Below are 19,038 nucleotides of genomic sequence, written 5' to 3'. Positions count from 1 at the left end.
GAATTATCGTAAGATTTTATAGTAACGTAATGAAAATAAAATTAAATAAAAAAGTCCATGCTAGAAATATGCCATGATAAATGAAACGTTAAACGTCCGACGATAATGAACGTCACTATTTTGTCACTTCTGTCAGATGTCAGTAAGAATCTGACATTGATTTATGATTGTCATTTCAAACAGTACATATTTTTGTTTGCAAAACATTTTTGGATTTTCTAATGCATTTGTTGTGAAAAATGAGTGATTTTGCTAATGCGACGGAGGCTGCATCTCTAGCCGTCCGATTTGACCAGACGGGACAGACGGATAAAGCTGTGGAATGCTATCGGACGGCGGCTAGACTATTGGATAGGATTCGTGATCGTTTCCCTCCAGAAAGACAAGAAGATGTAAGGAATAAAGTGCAGGAGTATCTAGAACGGGCTACCGTATTGCTGGAACAACAAGGTACAACCACGTGCAATAGTTTTTCTACGCCAAATCTAATAAAATTGTAGCTTGTTTTTTTGTTTCGTTTGGTCTATGACTCATATGGTCCTAACTGAGCATTGTACACAGTGGGCTTTCAATTTAATCTGTAGGTGATATCATCGTTCTTTTTTGTGCAATTCAGGTTGAATGCTATCTTTGTGGTTGTGATAGCTACATTGCTTGAATGTAAAGAAACCACACTTTATTGCTATGTAATTAGCTTACACATTATGAAGATAAATAAAATGTATTTAAATATTACGAAATGCAATAAAGTTATAGATACTACATTTTCTTAATTTCTACTACAAAACCGCAGTACAATTCGTACTTTTGTATGTTTACATTTTATCTAATTATTATTATCTATACTTAACAAATTTGTCTAAATTAGAGTAAACAAAGTCCTATTAAGCAATTTGATACTCTATTTACATCTTATTACAATCTCTTTTTAGACAGAGCGCAGCAAGCAGAATGTGAGCGAGCCATGCAACAATGTTACTTCCTCATGCAGCAAGCTCTAGATGCGGATGAAGCTAATCTGAAAGATAATGCACTAAAATTGTACACACAGGCTGTAGAATTAGCCGTTTCTGTTGTAAGTGTAATTTTCGTTAGGTTTGTTAAACATTTCATTGAAAATTTTCATTTTCTTTGATAGTGGAAAAAATAAAAGGCTTATCTGAATGTTAATACAGCTACTTATTTAAGTAATTTTAATTACTTATTTAGTTACTCTTGGCAATATTATATTATTTTGATTTCTCCTATCATGATACTCAAGGATATTTTTCGATTCTTCTAAGGCATTCTTCTTCTATATTACTACTGTAAAGGACAAGTGTTTTATAATTAAAACATCAAGTTATTCTTTAGAGTACTGGTTTCATTGAAAATGTATTTAATCATATTCAGTATGAAAAATGTAAGTATTAAGTCATAAAAAGTATTCCAACTAGGTGTTCCACAAGGTAGTATCATAGGACCAATTTTTATATTGCAAAGAAAGTTATAGTTATATTTTTTTACAGAAATCAAGTGATCCAGAAGTACAGACAAAGATCAAAAACTTAGCTGGACAAGCACTTGACAGGGCTGAGGAGTTGAAAGGTATAAAGCGGATTGGATCTCTTTCTATAAGTGAACCACGAAAGCCAGGTAAATTGTTAACCTTTTTTTGCATATGACATGTTTAAGATGTTTTCTGTTACAGTCATAGTTATGGTATTTTTAATTGAAAGAATACTTAGTCATGATTCCTTTCTTACAGTTGTATCTCCAGTTAGACCTGTACTACAAAGAGACCAAAGCGTACACTTAAAAGTAACCGGAAAGCAAGCCACATACTCGGAAGAAGAAAAAGAAGTTTTGCGTACAACTTCTAACATAAACAACAACTGTTTCCTTCCATTTATGGATGTGGACTTGTCAGAGAGATTTCAATATGCTATTCCGTTTGAGGATAGAGCAAGTGAATTGAAGTTATCTTCGAAGCAAGAGAGGGAGTTTGATAGTTGGGTGAGACCGCACGAAATATGCGCTGATCCAAAGATGGTTGTTGGAGATCATGTTGACTGTTTTAGTATTAAGCAGACTGTAAGTATGTTTTGATAGTTTTGTTCATTAAATACTCATTAGTCAATGCTTTGTTGGTTTATTTCGTTATTACTATTAAAGGCACATCAATAGAATAAACACCAACATTGCTTTAGTGATTGTATGAATGTTGGTTTAGTGATTGCATTTTTTATTTCTCAGTTTGAGACTAATTACTATTCATTCTATGTGCCTATCATTAGTTTACAATTAAAAATCATATATTTTTACTAGCTTTTCATCGACAAATAAAATATGTATGTTGTGTATATTATGTCCTTTTTGAAACTCTGAACTGAAGTCAAAGTCAAGATTATTTATTTCAAATAGACCAGGAAGGCACTTTTGAACATCAAAGCAAAAAAATATTTTTTTTTTTAAATGTCAGTCAGCAGTAACGAAGCTCATTCCAAAGTGTAGATTCCTATGGAAAAGAACATAGGAATCATCTACACTTTGTGAAGCCTCTTTACATCTTTGGTGCGGTGGCTGGGCAAGGCTGCCGCTTTAAGAATGAATACATGTGAACTTGTATGTTTGTAAACGCACCCACGACACAGGAGAAAATCCTAGTGTGGGGCAACGTTTTTAAAAAAAAAAAAAAAAAATCTTCATTTCCAGATAGTATCAGACTGCTCATTCGTGGCCTCTCTAGCGGTGAGTGCATTGTATGAAAAGAGATTTAACAAGAAGATCATAACGTCTATTATTTATCCCAAGAACAAGAGCAAGTCGCCCATCTACAATCCCTTTGGAAAATATATGGTCAAGTTACATTTGAATGGTGTTCGGAGAAAGGTAAGATTTTGTGTACAGTTTATTTTGTAATTTGAAATCATTATTGCTAATTAGACAGATTGACTATACATCAATTTACTGGCTGTGCAACCTGTTGTGGATTCGATTGCCGCACCGATCTTTTTTTTTATCTTTGATTGGTCGACGTTTGGCGGAACTTTTTGTGGCAGTTACAGGTTTTAGTGTATTGTGTATGTGAAATTGAGTGTTTGTAAATGTACCCCAAGACACATAAAAAATCCTAATATGTAACATTTCACACTAACTCAAAATTGTATGACGCTCCTTCGTCGTTCGTTTCTGCAACGTATTGATTATTTATTTATTTTTAAAATTATTTTCTTGTTTTGCCCACAATATCTTGTAATGTTGCAAATAAATTGTTTTTCTTTCTTTCTTGTAACATACCATATTTTTTTTATATTGCTAAAGTAACAATCTATCTACACAAATAACGACCAACTGACATTTTTATGATAATAAATAAAGTAACAATCTATCTGCACAAATAACTACCCACTGACATTTTTATAACAATAAATCAACTTAATATACTGCTAATTACTGATCCATTTGAGTTATTTTATGTAGCTATTTATTTTTACCGTGTTTCTTCAAGTGAGTCAGGTGGGTTTTTTGCTTTATTAAATATATGACTCACTGAACAGTTTTCTCAGTGGCTGGGTAAACACGTTGCGTGTCGTGCGTTTGCATATCATATGGAGTAACTCTTTATGTCATCAACATATTGTTTCACAGTTTATGGGTTTTATGTGAATGTAAAATTCGAATTTGATTTTGTTAAAATCATTATCATCACCCGCCCGTGAGAGTTCTCTTCTAGACTATGAGCCTCTTCTATCTGCGAAGGAGATTATAAGGAGTAATCTCCACTTGTTTGGAAATCACACTTAAAAAGTCGATGTTTATAAGAGAATGCTGTTGTCTGTTCTCTTTTAAATGTGTTGCCAAAATAACTCAACGTTAATACATAACTTCACGCCTGTCTCCAATGGAGATAGGCAGAGACAATGGACCGCCATTTGCTAAGACTCTTATATAGCTCTTTCGCTTCATCAATAGTCATCAGTCTTTTCATGCATGCTCGTCGGTTAATGGTATGTTTAATTTGGCCCTTCTTTAATATATTGCCAATCTGGTCTCAATATATCCGTCTAGGGTCCATTGACCAAATTAAATGTTTTTTTTTTAATTTCAGGTGATTATAGACGACAGATTACCGTACAGTAGACATGGGCGGCTGTTGTGCTCGTATTCAAGCAATAAGAACGAATTCTGGGTCTCTCTGTTGGAGAAAGCGTATATGAAAGTAATGGGCGGGTATGACTTTCCTGGCTCGAATAGTGTAAGTTAAATTTTAATTTCTATTATAATACCTATTGAAATATTTTAATTATAGTAGCTTTATGTTTGTAATTATTTAGATTTTTATAGTTTTAAATTGCCTTAATTTTTCATGTAAACTGTTAAAAGAAATAAGAAAGTATCCTCTGAAGTAGGAGATTTATTTTAAGTTCTGTATAACAGCGAGGCGCACAATATATTTATGTGAATTGGAATTATGTTAAACCGATGAAATCTATGCAATTTGAACTTTAATTATGAATCTGTAAAGTTCAATATCTATTAAACAAGTTCAATTTGAGACTATTCATTAAACAATGACCATATATCGAATATATACAGGTGTATATATTAGGTAATCAAGTAAGTAAGATTAGGTAATCTTATATACTTTTTAAATTCACAGAACATAGATCTCCACGCGTTAACAGGCTGGATACCAGAGCGCGCAGCTATAAGGAATGGCGAGGCGGACTTCAACGCGGACGCCCTCTATGAGAAGATTCGGACGCGGCTCGAGAAAGGAGATGTCCTGGTCACCGTCGCTACTGGACCCCTGTCTGATGCTGAGGCGGAGAGAACCGGACTTGTGGCTACTCATGCTTATGCTGTTCTCGATGTTAGGTTAGCTAATGTAAGTGTGATTTTTTAGTACCTATTGTTTTAGTTGACAACTTAGTAGATATAGATAGTAAATGCGCAGCCGTAAGCATAGACATACAATTTAACTATTACATATAAATGACACCCAGATCCAGAACAACAATCTGAGGATCTCACAAAGAGTTGAATGAAATAAAGGTGAAATTCCCATTTCTGCCCAGTAATATACCTAGTGATGCAATTATTTTTATATCTTATCGAAGCAGTAAACTATGATCAGATCACAATGAAATACTTTATGTATTATAATATTATTTAAAAGTGTTATTTCTTTTCCAGGGTGTAAAACTCCTAAAACTAAAGAACCCATGGTCTCACCTCCGTTGGCGGGGTAATTACTCAGAGTTGGACCTTGCGCACTGGACGCCATCTCTCCGTGGACAACTGAACTACGATCCCGATAGTGCGGCGCAGTACGACAACGGCGTGTTTTGGATCGATTACGCCAGTATACTGAACTTCTTTGATGTTTTCTACCTCAATTGGAACCCTGAAATGTTCCAGTACACTTATTGTATACATCAGTAAGTTTTATTTGTGTTTTCTTATTTTTATTTTAGTTTGAATTTGGTTGCTATTAATAAGTTTAGCTGTGAAAATGTGTGTGTTCAAGTTCTAAAAAATATAAGCGTAAACTTTATAGAGTTATCGAGTAGGCATTTTAACAAATTTATTTTAAATAAGCCGTTATTATGAAGTCAACATTTATCATTTTTATTTACTTACTTTAGTTAATTTAATATGCTATATTCAAAGTTAAAACTTCCATAAAAATCGATAGACCGAACCATCATATTTAAATGGTTTTTGTGGTATAAGCCGTTAAACGAGCAGACGGTTCACCTGATGGACACCCGATACCCTGGAGGCGTTACAAGTTTAGGAATTTAAGGGTTATTGGGAAATTGGGGATTGATAATCAAGTGTAATGAAAAAACCACTGAACGGTTCCTACTCCTGCTTTTATGAGCCTGAGCCCCGGTAAACCCGCTATTTATTACTTTTTATTATAAATAATAAAAAAAAGTAATAATTAATAAGTTAAGAAAATCTTATAAACTAAGCCCCACAAAACCGTCGCAATGGTTTGACTGTGGGGTGGAAGAGTCTCTAGACAAATATACTATTAAGGTACAAATATGTATAATATGTTTATCACAACTTTATTCTTTCTTCAATTCTTTACACTAGGAGACATATGATCAATACACATATTTGTTAACCATCATTTACCAAAATCAGAATCCTCTAACCAAATACCCTTCATCCATAGAAAATGGGACGCCGGCACGGGTCCAGCGAAGGACGCCTACAATATCGGCGAGAACCCGCAATTCTCTCTCCACGTGCAAGGGAAGGGCGCCGTCTGGTTACTGCTCACCCGACACATCACGCAGATTGATGACTTCAGGGACAATAAGGAGTATATCACACTGCTGGTGTATAAGAATGGGAGGCGGGTTTATTATCCTTGTAAGTTTACCTTTTTTACTAGCTGCTTCCGCGCGGTTTCACCCACCCTGCTTGGCTCCTATTGGTCATAGCGTGATGTTTTATAGCCTATAGCCTTCCTCGATAAATGCACTATTCAACACAAAAAGAATTATTCAAATCGGACCAGTAGTTCTGGAGATTAGCGCGTTCAAACAAACAAACAATCAAACAAACAAACTCTTTATAATATTATTTATATTAGCTTTATAATATTATAGTATAGATGATATAAGCCGGTAGACGAGATCGGAGACGGATCACCTGATGGTAAGCAATCGCTGCCCATGGACACCCGAAACATTAGAAGCGTTACAAGTGCGTTGTTGGCTTTTTGGGGGTTAGGAATTTAGGGGTTGTTAGGGAATCGGGACACCACACCTCACCCGACACATCACGCAGATTGATGACTTCAGGGATAACAAGGAGTATATCACACTGTTGGTGTATAAGAATGGGAGGAGGGTTTATTATCCTTGTAAGTTTATTTTTTATGGTATAAGCCGGTAAACGAGCTGATGTATCACCTGATGGTAAGCAATCGCTGCTACCAATGGACACCCGAGACACGAGAAGCGTTACAAGCGCGTTGCTGGTTGTTGGCCTTTTAGGGGTTAGGAATTTAAGGGTTGTTAGGGAATCGGGACACCACACCTCACCCGACACATCACGCAGATTGATGACTTCAGGGACAATAAGGAGTATATTACACTGTTGGTGTATAAGAATGGGAGGAGGGTTTATTATCCTTGTAAGTTTATTTTTTATGTTTTATGGTATAAGCCGGTAAACGAGTTGACGGATCACTTGATGGTAAGCAATCGGCGCTGCCTATGTATACCCGAAACATTAGAAGCGTTACAAGTGCGTTGTTGGTCTTTTGGGGGTTAGGAATTTAAGGGTTGTTAGGGAATTGGGGATTGGGAAGATTGGGAAGGGGGAAATAGGCTTCCGGTAACCTCACTCACACAACATTGTTTCACATCGGTTTTCTGTGAGACCGTGGTATCACTCCGGTCGAGCCGGCCCATTCGTGCCAAAGGATGGCTCTCCTACACTTATCGAATTAAAAAGTGGCCTCTGATATGACAGAACAACAATTCAGGGTTTAGCATTCGCATTAGCCAAGAGTTTTCTTTGCTAACTAAAAAAATACAGAAAAGTGCCATATGAATCTTACTTTACAACTAACACATATATTTTTCAGACGATCCTGAACCTTATAAAGACGGTATAAGGATCAACAGTCCCCACTACCTGTGCGAACTGCTTATAGGCGAAGGCAGTGCGGACAGATATACCCTAGTAGTGTCCCAGTACGAGAAGAGTAAAACTATATTCTATACTCTACGTGCGTACGCGACCTGTCCGTTCACATTGAGCAAATTGGAGCCGTATCCGTATAAAAAGACTGTGAGTATTTATTTTGTTGTTATTATTATTCATATGATATCATAATCCATTGGTAGAAGTTGTGGTGGCCCGGAAGTTTAAGCACGGAACAACTCTTTGCTCCGCATGCATATAGGGTTGCATCGGTCATGTGAAATTGTATGTTTATTGTGCACAGTATGTTGTACAATGTGACTTTCCAAGCTATATGTACTTTGTAAGAATATTTAGAAATTATTGATAAACGGTGAAGGAAAACATTGTGAGAAAACCTGGACTTATAATCTCTAATTATAAGTTTGAAATCGCCATCCTACATAGAGTAAGCGTGGTGATTAATGCTCAAACCTTCTTCATTTGAGAAGAGGCCTTTGGCCAGCAGTAACCAATAATGTACCAATATTCCAAATTTCATTTCGATCCTTTCGATTTTATTCCTTTACACAAACAAAATAACCTTGAAAAACTAACATCCCACTTTTATTTACAGCTCAAAGGCGAATGGACATCTCGTACGGCGGGCGGTTGCGAGAACCACCGCGCGACATACCCAAACAACCCAAAGTTCATTATCACAGTCCCCGACTCCAGGACTCCTTGTCATATAGTCGTGGAACTTAAAGGACCGAAGCAGTACCAAATGGGAGTCGACGCAAGAGTCGAGTCTTTGGACGATCCTACAGTCACTGCGCCGTTCTTAAAGGAGTCTTCTGGACCTTATAGGTGAGGTTTTAAGGTTTATTTTTGCGTGGTAGGATCAGTACTGCCTATTATACACTATTGTCTAAAGTTAATGAAATTAGGATTCATTTTCAACCCAAAAACTTGTTCATACAAAAGTAGTCTCTAAATATCGGAAATAAGGTTTATAAGGGAGTGGATCACCTGATGGTAAGCAATCCCCGCCGCCCATGGACACCCTTAACATCAAAGGCGTTACAAGTGCTTTAGGGATTTGAGGGTTGTTGGGGAATTGGGGATTGGGAAGATGAATTGGGCCTCCGGCACCCTCACTCAAACAACGCAATCGTCGTTTCACGTCGGTTTTCTGTGAGGCCGTAGTATCACTCCGGTCAAGCCGGCCCAGTAGAGCCAAAGCTTGGCTCGCCCACACTTCTATTTATTTCCCAATTGTATTTGTGTCACATTTTTCACCCACAGGGCTGGTTTCGTAGTCTTAGAGCTGCGCAGTCTACCGGCAGGCCGCTACATTCTGACTCCGTCCACATTCTACCCAGGACAAGAGGGGCCATTCTTCCTAGAACTACGGTCTACCTGTCCAATCACATGCGAGGGACGTAACTAGCGAGCGCACAGGATGAAGGAAGATGCTTACAGGTTTTAATATGGCTTTTATATCGATTAATCTTATGAATGAATCGATTAAGCTTCTATTGATTTGAATTGATTTAAGTTAGATATCAATTTAAATCGATTAAAGTTCGATATTGTTTTAAATCGATTGAAGTTGAATTTATCGATATGAATATTTAATTATCGGATTCGATTCGTTTAAATTTGGATATCAATCAAAATTGAATATCAGCGACAATCGTTTGGATGAAAATCAATTGAAATCAAATAATCGATTTATTTTAAAGCGCAGCTCAGATCGGAAAGACAAGTCTAGTCTTTTGTTATCGATTAACAAATCAAAGAGAATTTTCGATATTTGAGCCGTATTTTTAAATAATATTGTAAATAAACGTTTTTATAATGATAATGAATTTTAATGGAGTGTTCACCACAATCATTATTTGTTACATTTAGATCGTAATATAGTGACTAAAATGCTTTAAAATATTGCCTAATGAAATGCTGATTTATCCATGTTTTTAATATAAGGGACGAAAGAATCTTGGACTATGAGTTATTGCTACATTTAGGGGCCCTTTTCACAAACTTTCGTTTCGAGTATGGGTGTGATTAGTACCCTTAGTATGAGTTTGTTTTAGAGCGCGTCTGGCGCTCTGATTGGTTGGTTTATTCGAGCCGGCCAATCAGAGCGCCGAACGCACTTTCGCTTCAATTACTTTAAACGTAAAGCAAATTAGTACTAAGGGTACAGACGTTGTGAAACAGGTCTTTAATATTTTTTTACTTTTTAATTTTATTTTTCGCTTTTTGAAGCCTTTTATTGAATGTGTAAGGGCTTGCTTTTGTATAGTTTTTGACAATAATGAAGTGATGTACCGGATCTGTGCCTTTAACGATAAACGTACATATTATGTGACACATCACTATATTTAATATTGAAAAAATATCACCCTGTACTGTTTTCGTGTCTATGCATTCAAAATTATTAAACTGTTTAACTTAACACTCGAACAATTTTATAGATAAAAGGTAAGTATCCACAGGCCCGCATAATACGCATCGCACGCAAAAACAACTGCGTCCACTGATCCGCATCGTACGGACCGCTCATCGGCAATGCTGACATGCGATGCGTACCGATGACGTTATATGAATTGTCGATGCCAAAAATCCGAGTAAAAGTGGTATCAGCAATCCGATTGCTGATACTGGCGTCGGCAAACCGGTCGCTATCGATATCTGTTTGATGCGTCGATGCGTCCGATGCGGGTTTGTGGACGCTTACCTTATATCATAGATTAACAATAAAGGGAATTGGCAGAAAATAAATTACATTTATATCTGGACATGAAATTCAAAAAAGGAGCATCAGAACAATAAATATTTTGATTAAAACCTTTTTAATGCGGAAACGCTTTTTAAGACAAAAACAATTCTTATTATGTCTTATTAAGTGTTTTTTCTCTCCTGAGTATATTGTCTTGGCTCCCATTCTGTCACTCTTTAAACGATAAGCGACAGAATTTGAGTCCATAGGGAGTCAAGAAATGGTTATTTTACGTGCAAATGTTCCCAATTTTCTTGATGCTTTTATTTTGTTTTAGTATATTACTGCAAATGATTTTTTGTAGTGTAGGTACACAAAAGTAATTTAAATCAGTTTGAACGGATAAAAAGTAGCAAAACGTTTTTTACTGACTTCAACTGAAGTTCCCAACTGTTACTAGAAATATGTTAATAATACTATCTGAAGTTCTTAATTGAAAAGGTTATTAAAAGAAGAAAATTTGACGAGGTATTGTTTTTGTATTTTTTAATTGTAGGCTTTATAGCTTCTTAGCTTGATGATTACGCATAATATGTATATTTAAATGATAAATAACATAAAAATATAAATTTAGAGTCGAAAAATATTAATCATAATTATGTTTGTCCTTAAATCAGTTTAATTTGATGTTATATGTATTGTAAAATGAAATAAATAAAAAAATGTATGCTCGATTAATTAATCGACGTCATACATGAGTGTCTAATTAAGTGAGGAACATCGACATACAACTTGAATTAATTTAAGGCTATGTCTTAGCGATTGAATTATTAAAACTATTTATTTATTATTTATCTTAAAGATCTGTAAGTAAGTGTGTTTGAAGCTTAATTTTAGTGGTTGTTGACAAATATAATCAGAATTAAATATGTACTTATTTATTAAAATATCATGACGTCATTGTTTATAATGTCCAAAATGGCTGATTAATATTGTATCAAACAACCGATTTGTATTTAATAAATATCGCACGTTATTGATAATGTTGTACCCTTAGTACAAGTTTGCTTTACGTGGAACGAGAACCCGTTCGGCGCTCTGATTGGTTGGTTCATACGCGTCGGCCAATCAGAGCGCCGAACGTACTCTCGTTTTGATTTCGATAAATGTAAAACAAACTCGTACTAAGCCCACAATAAACATTGATTAGATTTATGAAAAAAAAAACAATATAAAATCCTGATACTTAAACATATAATTTGACTTGTGAATTTACTAACAAAAGAAACGATTTCTACAATTAATTTAGAAAATGGTTGATTTTGTATGTATTAAATGTAGTGTTTAAAGCCTCTATAGCTTCGCCTCCTGTCTTCGCCCGCACAGTTACGCGTTTCGCATGCAAACACTTCATCTCGCTCCGCTGTGATAATTTAGTTGTTTAAGGTAAAATCACAGTGTATTATTATAATAAAATAATGTAAAAGATCTATTTTCTGTTTATAAATATGTTATGTTAATTATTATAATAAAATATTTTCATTAATATTTTTTGGTTTTACTTAATTCTGCATGTGACCTAAGAAATCTATTCTTATTCCTCAAAATCAAATTCAATACTTTTTTCGAAACGTCATTAACGACATTTTCTATGATTTTTTATATGAAATAGTGCGATATGACGTCTATCAGTTTGTTCCGGCTATTCTCTATAATGACCGCACCGATTTTGACGGATCTTTTATTAGTATGTAGTTGGTGTACTACGGAGTAACTTAGACTACTTTTATATTAGAAAACTATCTATATACTCAAATTCTGTCAGGAGTTATTATTCGGGGAGTTATTATTCTACGCGGACGAAGTCGCGGGCAACAGTTAGTATTATAATGAGAGATTTAAGAAAATAAGTATATTTTATACCATATACATAATACCGTAGCTACCATAAACCACAAATTATGTATAACCATACTCCATGATAATTTAGAATCACAAAAGTATAATGTAACTTTAATCCTTAGCCAACACACCCGACCTGTGTCAACAAGCGTTTAGTAAAGAGATTATGACTAATTAAACGTATGGCAACCCCAACCATTTTAAGTAAACGTGTGGCAACACTCACCCGGTTGTGTGTACGGTTGAGTCCTACTATTATCCGGAATTGAGAGCGGATATTATCCGGAGTTGTTTATTTTGGTCTTGGATTTATATTAGGACGGTTACGGTACTGAATTAATTTTTCTATTTTAAGATTTTAAAGTAGCTATCTTAATTAAAATACAAATCTGAGCCTGCGGCCAAATGCCACTTAACGTTTGTCTACTTATAGAGTAGAAAATTAAATTAATTAGGGTAGATATCTAACTTTTATTTTAATGTCCGTCTTGTAGATTATTTTAAAACATTAGACACGTTATTTTTTATTTTCTTATGGAAACAAATACTTTCGAAGATATTATATGGATTTGAAATATCGCGTGACGTCACTTTTGATTACGTTTTATACTCAATAGTGACGTAGTTAGCCCCCACTCCTATACTTTGATTCGTTTTATCTAAGTATTGGTTATATTATAAGACAAAACAAAAAAATACGTGTCTAATATTTTTTCATTACCTAACTGACGGACTAAATAGATTTTATTTTTTTCATATCCTGTCATCATCCCTATTGTCAGTGTCATCGGCGTACATTGAATTTTCTACTCTCTACATTGGGACTACAAACCCAATCTTTTCTCTCAAATTACTCTTCAAGTTAATTTCAACCCTATTCATTATTCTGTCTATTCATGGCTTCCACTCCTCATCACAAAACCAAACATTTGCTCCCATTTTGTCAAAACAAATATGGCCCCGCACAAAACCATAACGCGTTTATTCCACTCATAAAAGCCAGTACAAATAATTGGAATTATTCAGTTAAAAAATTGGCTCCCAAGATCTCCTATAAAGTCGGTCAAAATGACGTGAAGTAAACTCATTAAATTGTTTGTGATGGAATCGAACTGGGACAAAACGTAATATAAATGGTAAATCAAATACTCGTTAGTGATGTCAGAGGCGTTCGATTGTCGACCTAATGTCCTTAAGATAGGAGCTCATTGTATACATTGGTTTTCCTTCGCTTTGTTTGTGTATGGTCCAATTATAATGTAAGAGCGATTTGGTTTAGGTATTTTTCAAAGTTGTTTGTACCGATTGAACTCGGTATCAGTTCATCATCAGCGGGAAAAACTGTCCAACAACGATCTCCTCTTTAGTCCTCCATGCCCATTGACCCCTTTTTTGAAGGGGCAAAACTCATTCAATGTCTTCTTCTACATTGGTCGAGGTAAGAGGGAGTGTCAGACTCTTACTGTCTAAAACAATCCTGTTCCTACACTGCTTTTTGGGCAGGCACCCTACTAACCCGCTAGGCAGTTCGCAGTTCCGGGTCCTTGTCCATATCAAATGTCCTTATCACTTGTAGTCAATAGTTTCCCGTCATCCTCGCTGGTGTTTGCTACCTACAACTAAGTATGAAATGGAATACTAGTAGACGAATCGCCTAACAGTAAGTGATCAGCACCATCCATGGACATTATTATGTATCATAATTATTTCATCTTACCAGCCATACGACGTTCATTGCTGAATATAGGCCTACTCCAATGATATCCAAATAGACCGGTTGGAAGCGACCTGCATCCAGCGACTCCCTGCGACCTTGATCAGCTCGTCTGTCTACCTTGTGGGTGGACGTCCTACGCTGCGCTTGCCAATACGCGGTCTCCACTTGAGAACCTCTCTGCTCTAGCAGCCGTCGTTTCTCCAACAAAATTATTCACCTGCACAAAAATAATAGAAATCGCTCCACTCATCGTCTTAACCCACACTCCAACGTAAATGTTTTATAAGGGTACGCTTCAAAATTTAATTTAGCTGCGTGTGTGCGATTTCTCATTGTTTTTGTAGGTCTAACGCCAGTTCGGTGTGCGTCAAGGCTGTGTGCTGATCACTGAAATAAGGGAGGGTGTTATTAACGGCAGTGGAATTGTATGATTGCAGTGCTGATATAGAGATATAGAACAATATTTCTTTATGACGTCATTTAAGCGGTATAGGTCAGGTTTTGATTAGTAATTGAAGTTTTGCTAAGTAATGCGATAGTGAAACTAGTCTTTATGTCTATTCATGAATCGGGTGGTAGAGTAGGTATAGGTTTGGTGTTAATCATGGTATTTTCTTTGTTACTACATAGGGTTCTTAACATAACTAACTAGAGACACATATATAGGGATAATTTTGGGATTTAAAATGAGTATTTTACGTCGAAGAAAACTAACAAACAAAGCGATGATCGTTACCTATTACTTAACCCACTCGATACTTTAGTATGGTCAGTTACGCCTACCTACCTGCAGTGGCTACAGTATCACAAAGGGACAAACCAAACCACCACTATCAACAATGCACCTTACCAACAGCTGGGTAAGTCTCAAAGTCAAATGAAACAGACTAATGGAAGCGACAGCACATCTCCCACTTCTCCCGATACTCCCGAATGTACGAACGATATCACTTACTCGCCGTCTGTCAATTTAACGTTCATTTCTCAATGTGGGGCACGGAGTATGCAGATAAAAGAAGATTTTTCACCTTCAAAAAAGGATGGTATAGCTTGAGAATCAAAAAGGGGCTTGTCATAATTTGTTACGCTTGCCACGCTACTTACGGATCGCAATTTGAAAAACTATTGCCTATCACGCAGTGGCAGGTCGCAGTTTCGCGAGAGAAGCGGTATTTTTGTTGTACTTAATTAATGCAATTTGCGGTATCCATTTTCAGTTTAATCTCCCTAAAAGATAGTACTCCAAACTCTATACTCTGTAGCAGGGACCATGATTATATACGAGTACGAGTACATACGGTGCGCCTCTCAGACGTATACAAAAAAATTTTGCCCGACAATCTAATAATGCCGATACTTTTAGCTTCTTACATCGAGTGTGGTTATGGCAATTTGTTAACGCAAGTATTATCGTGGTCGGAGATCCTTTTTTTGGTATGATATCCAATTATGTTAACATTGTTTTATTTGAGCATAGTAATCTTTTAAGTGCACAGCAACTGGTAAGAATTGTTTCTGTAAATAATAATGTTGTTTGTGGGAGATATGAACAAAATATGTAAGTACCTAAAGTAGTCTCTTTTTTTTGAGGGGCGAAAATTATCTAATGATTTCTCCCACTCTGGGTGAGGCGAGAGGGAGTGTCAGACTCTTACTGACTAAAAACAACCCCGTTTCTACTCCTGCTTTTCGAACCGGAGCCCCGGTAACCCGCTAAGCAGTCCGCAGTTTCGGGTCGGCATTAGCCCTACTGGGCCCCATTTGTGGTGATCTGATGGCTGTCTGGCGATTTTTTAAAACTTTATGACTACGCAAAAACTAGACTGCTATTAGATTTCCCTAAAGTCTGATTTAAAATTTGATTTGAAATTGCAATAACACCTTCGGTCTATTCTTGAATCCTGAAGCTTCTAATTGGCAGTTGCACTTCTAATTCGATAAACTAATTTATTAATTGAAAAAATGAAGTGCAACATCTCAAAGATCTTCAACATTTCATTCTAATTTATTATTATAAAGCACTAAAATAGGTATCAATTTTACCTCACACTATAAGCTATTACTCCAAAACATATTTATTTACTTGTCCAACGTACCTAATACATATTAGGGAAAAAATTACATGCGGCCTCTAGCTGTCATATCAGGCGCGCTCGCGTTGTGATGCGGGTGCCTATAGTGACGAGGTTAATAAATATTAAACATCGGATATCATACGATACACGTATCATGAATATTAGATATGTATCTGCGAGTACGTATAATATTCGGTGGTGTGTAAGGGGGTTTACACATGAAGCAACTTAAGTTTTTTTTTATATATTTGATTATGGGTCGACGTTTGGCCGTTATCTTGCCTGATGATAAGTGAAGATGCGACCTAGGATGGAGCATATCTGCCCACAAGCAACCTATTCACTCTGGCTTTAAACACACCCAAGCTATACCCATCAGGCGACACAGACTCCGACAAAGAATTCCACACCCTAGCAGTTCGCACAAGGAAGGTTGAAGTAAAGTGCTTTGTACGAGTTGGCGGGATATCTAAGTTAAGTTGAGGTGACTACTAAAATTGTGAACGTGGTGGCTCGGAGATTTAAGATGACCACTTCTCGTGCATGAAGGTGCTGGTTCGAAAGCTACCAACTACAAATACCAATGTGACTTTTTCCGAGGTATATGTACTTTCTAAGATTATTAAGACACTATTGACAAACGGTGAAGGAAAACATCGCTTATAATTTCGAATTATAAGTTTGAAATCGCCAAAACCGCATTGAGCAAGCGTGGTGATTAATGCTTAAACCTATTCCGTGCGGAAAGAGGCCTTTGGTCAACAGTGGTCTATAGGCAGTTGCCAGCTAGTTGCAGCAACAGTTGCTCCACGTGCAAAGCGCCTAATGAAACTGGATGATTCGGTATTATGTCACAATGTATCACTCGTGTAGTCCTGTCTCATTCAATGTGTTAATATGTATGGCGTGGGGGTAGAATTACAAATAGAGTAGTTAGTTTCATTTGTGTGACGTGTTATTTTATTATTGTATTTGGTTGATAAAGAAAATGGGACTTAAGGTTTATTATCTTATGGTAGATTGTTAGATAAAGCTCACGGCATTTTGCCCGCTGATGTGCATAAAGTTTTGAATTAGTAGAATAGAAATAACTCCGACTTTTTCTTTTACAAGTTTTGTTTAGAAAATAGACACAATATACCTACCATTAATTAATTAATTAATTTATCTCTTTATGCACTTAAATGTATACAAGGTGGGCTTAATGCCGAATAATTACGTTCAAAAGTGCCTTCCTGGTCTAATTGATATAAATAATTTTGACTTTTGACTTTAACCAATTCTTAATGGTAATAATTAACGACAAATAGCCAAATTTCTAGATTCATTCATCTATATCCAGATACAACTAAATTGGTAATTAATTTTGGCTCTAAAACATGAACAATAATCATCCAAACAGCACCCATTATTACTCACGAACATATTCAGTTCTAAACACCAAATTTATCAAATTATTTCATCAAACATGCATCGTACATTCGTATGAAAATGTATTACATTTGGTTAGAAGCTCATTTGCGCATCCGTGCGGTGCACAGCCGCGCAATCACTGATCAAATATTAAATGGCACAAGTCTGAGATGTATGAGGAAACGGTGCACACTGAAACTTCAGACTTTAGTCTTAGAAGATTTATTTTGTGCTGTATTCTAATGTTTCTTGTTTATGATTATTCTGGGTCTGTAACTTTATCTTTCAGAACTGCGATTTGAGCTTGCACGACTAAAATTATGTAATAGCTATGTGTGAAACTATGTAACCGTTTCCACTATTACTAAGCTATGTAGCCGTGGGAGGATGATGCGCAGCTTAAGTATGTAATTTATCGATGGTAGGGAAGCCATCATACCTTACCATAGCACACATCTTTCCATATAAAAACATAGCTTAGCTGGGTCCGTCTCCACCAGTGCTAAGCTATGAGTACCAATGAATATATTTGGTGGAAGTCGACGCAGGCGGGAGTCAGTGGACGACTTTCCGCCTTTATAAAAATAAAGAAATGCTTCAAATGAACTTAATTTGTATACTTAATCTAGAATCCGAGTTCTAAATAAAATCTGCTGCTTAAATTAATGCTGAAATATCTGATTATTATATAGACCGTAATGATGATTGTAGAAAGTATTCCCGTAGCTATTCCATTTACGTTCTTATAGACATAAATACCAAAGTCCAGAGTCCATAAATATTTATAAAAGTTAAATCTGTCTTTAAGCCAGGCAGATTTATGTTTCGTTTTAGTGGAAATTCGTGCTAGAAAGACTTAATTCTTTGAAAAGAGCTCTATATTCAACCTAGTCACCCACAGCCGGTTCTAACGCTAACATTTTCGGTGACAAAATCCGAAAAGACGATTTCGGAAATACGCTACTTTTAGTAAAATTTTCAACGAAGTGACAACGTAAACTACAGAAACTTCTAACAATTATTTCTACCAATTTTAGGTATAGTATTACAATATGTCCATTTGTTTGTGTTTCTTTTAGTAGAGGATATGATATAACATCGTTTTTTTTAATGTAATAAGCCGGTATACGAGCAGACGGTTCACCTGATGGCAATAAGCAATCGCCGCGCAATTAAAATATTAGAGAGAAATGTCTGCTACTTTTTTCTTTCACTGGCAAAGAATCGGGCGAATAGGTAATTTCTTAAAATCTTCACAATTTCCAAGTCCAAACAGTACATAGTCTCCGAATATACATAATATACAGCGGTACAGTTGTTCAAAATTAACGACATCAGCTACATCTTGTTGCTAGTACATTTGCCGCTCCACAATTGTTCAGCTTTGTTCCTGAATTATATTATCACACTGAATTATATTACTCTGTGCAATATGTACGAGTAACAGAAGCTGCTTTCTTGGAAAAGCTGTAAATTCTAGTACAAGTACGTGCTCTGTGGTCGTTCATATGGAATAAGTAATTGGTCGTTTGGGTTCTAGTGTACTGTGGCTTATTGGTTCTTTG

At 36.0% G+C, this 19,038-nt stretch overlaps 1 protein-coding gene across 1 annotated transcript; it reads left to right on the top strand.

The window, feature by feature from the left end:
• Positions 1-135: 135 nt before the first annotated feature.
• Positions 136-10,703, top strand: LOC118269303 (calpain-7-like). Its single transcript, XM_035584345.2, has 12 exons — positions 136-450; positions 933-1,075; positions 1,509-1,635; positions 1,748-2,073; positions 2,695-2,871; positions 4,091-4,237; positions 4,643-4,870; positions 5,179-5,423; positions 6,173-6,372; positions 7,598-7,803; positions 8,273-8,505; positions 8,944-10,703. The coding sequence occupies exons 1-12, from the start codon at positions 240-242 to the stop codon at positions 9,086-9,088; spliced, it is 2,388 nt and encodes a 795-aa protein (XP_035440238.2). The 5' UTR covers positions 136-239; the 3' UTR covers positions 9,089-10,703.
• Positions 10,704-19,038: the final 8,335 nt, after the last annotated feature.

The sequence above is a fragment of the Spodoptera frugiperda genome, chromosome 2 (genome assembly GCF_023101765.2).
Source record: "Spodoptera frugiperda isolate SF20-4 chromosome 2, AGI-APGP_CSIRO_Sfru_2.0, whole genome shotgun sequence".
Taxonomy (NCBI): domain Eukaryota; kingdom Metazoa; phylum Arthropoda; class Insecta; order Lepidoptera; family Noctuidae; genus Spodoptera; species Spodoptera frugiperda.
The sequence above is the reverse complement of the archived record's forward strand: the minus strand, read 5'-3'. Positions and strand labels throughout refer to the sequence as shown.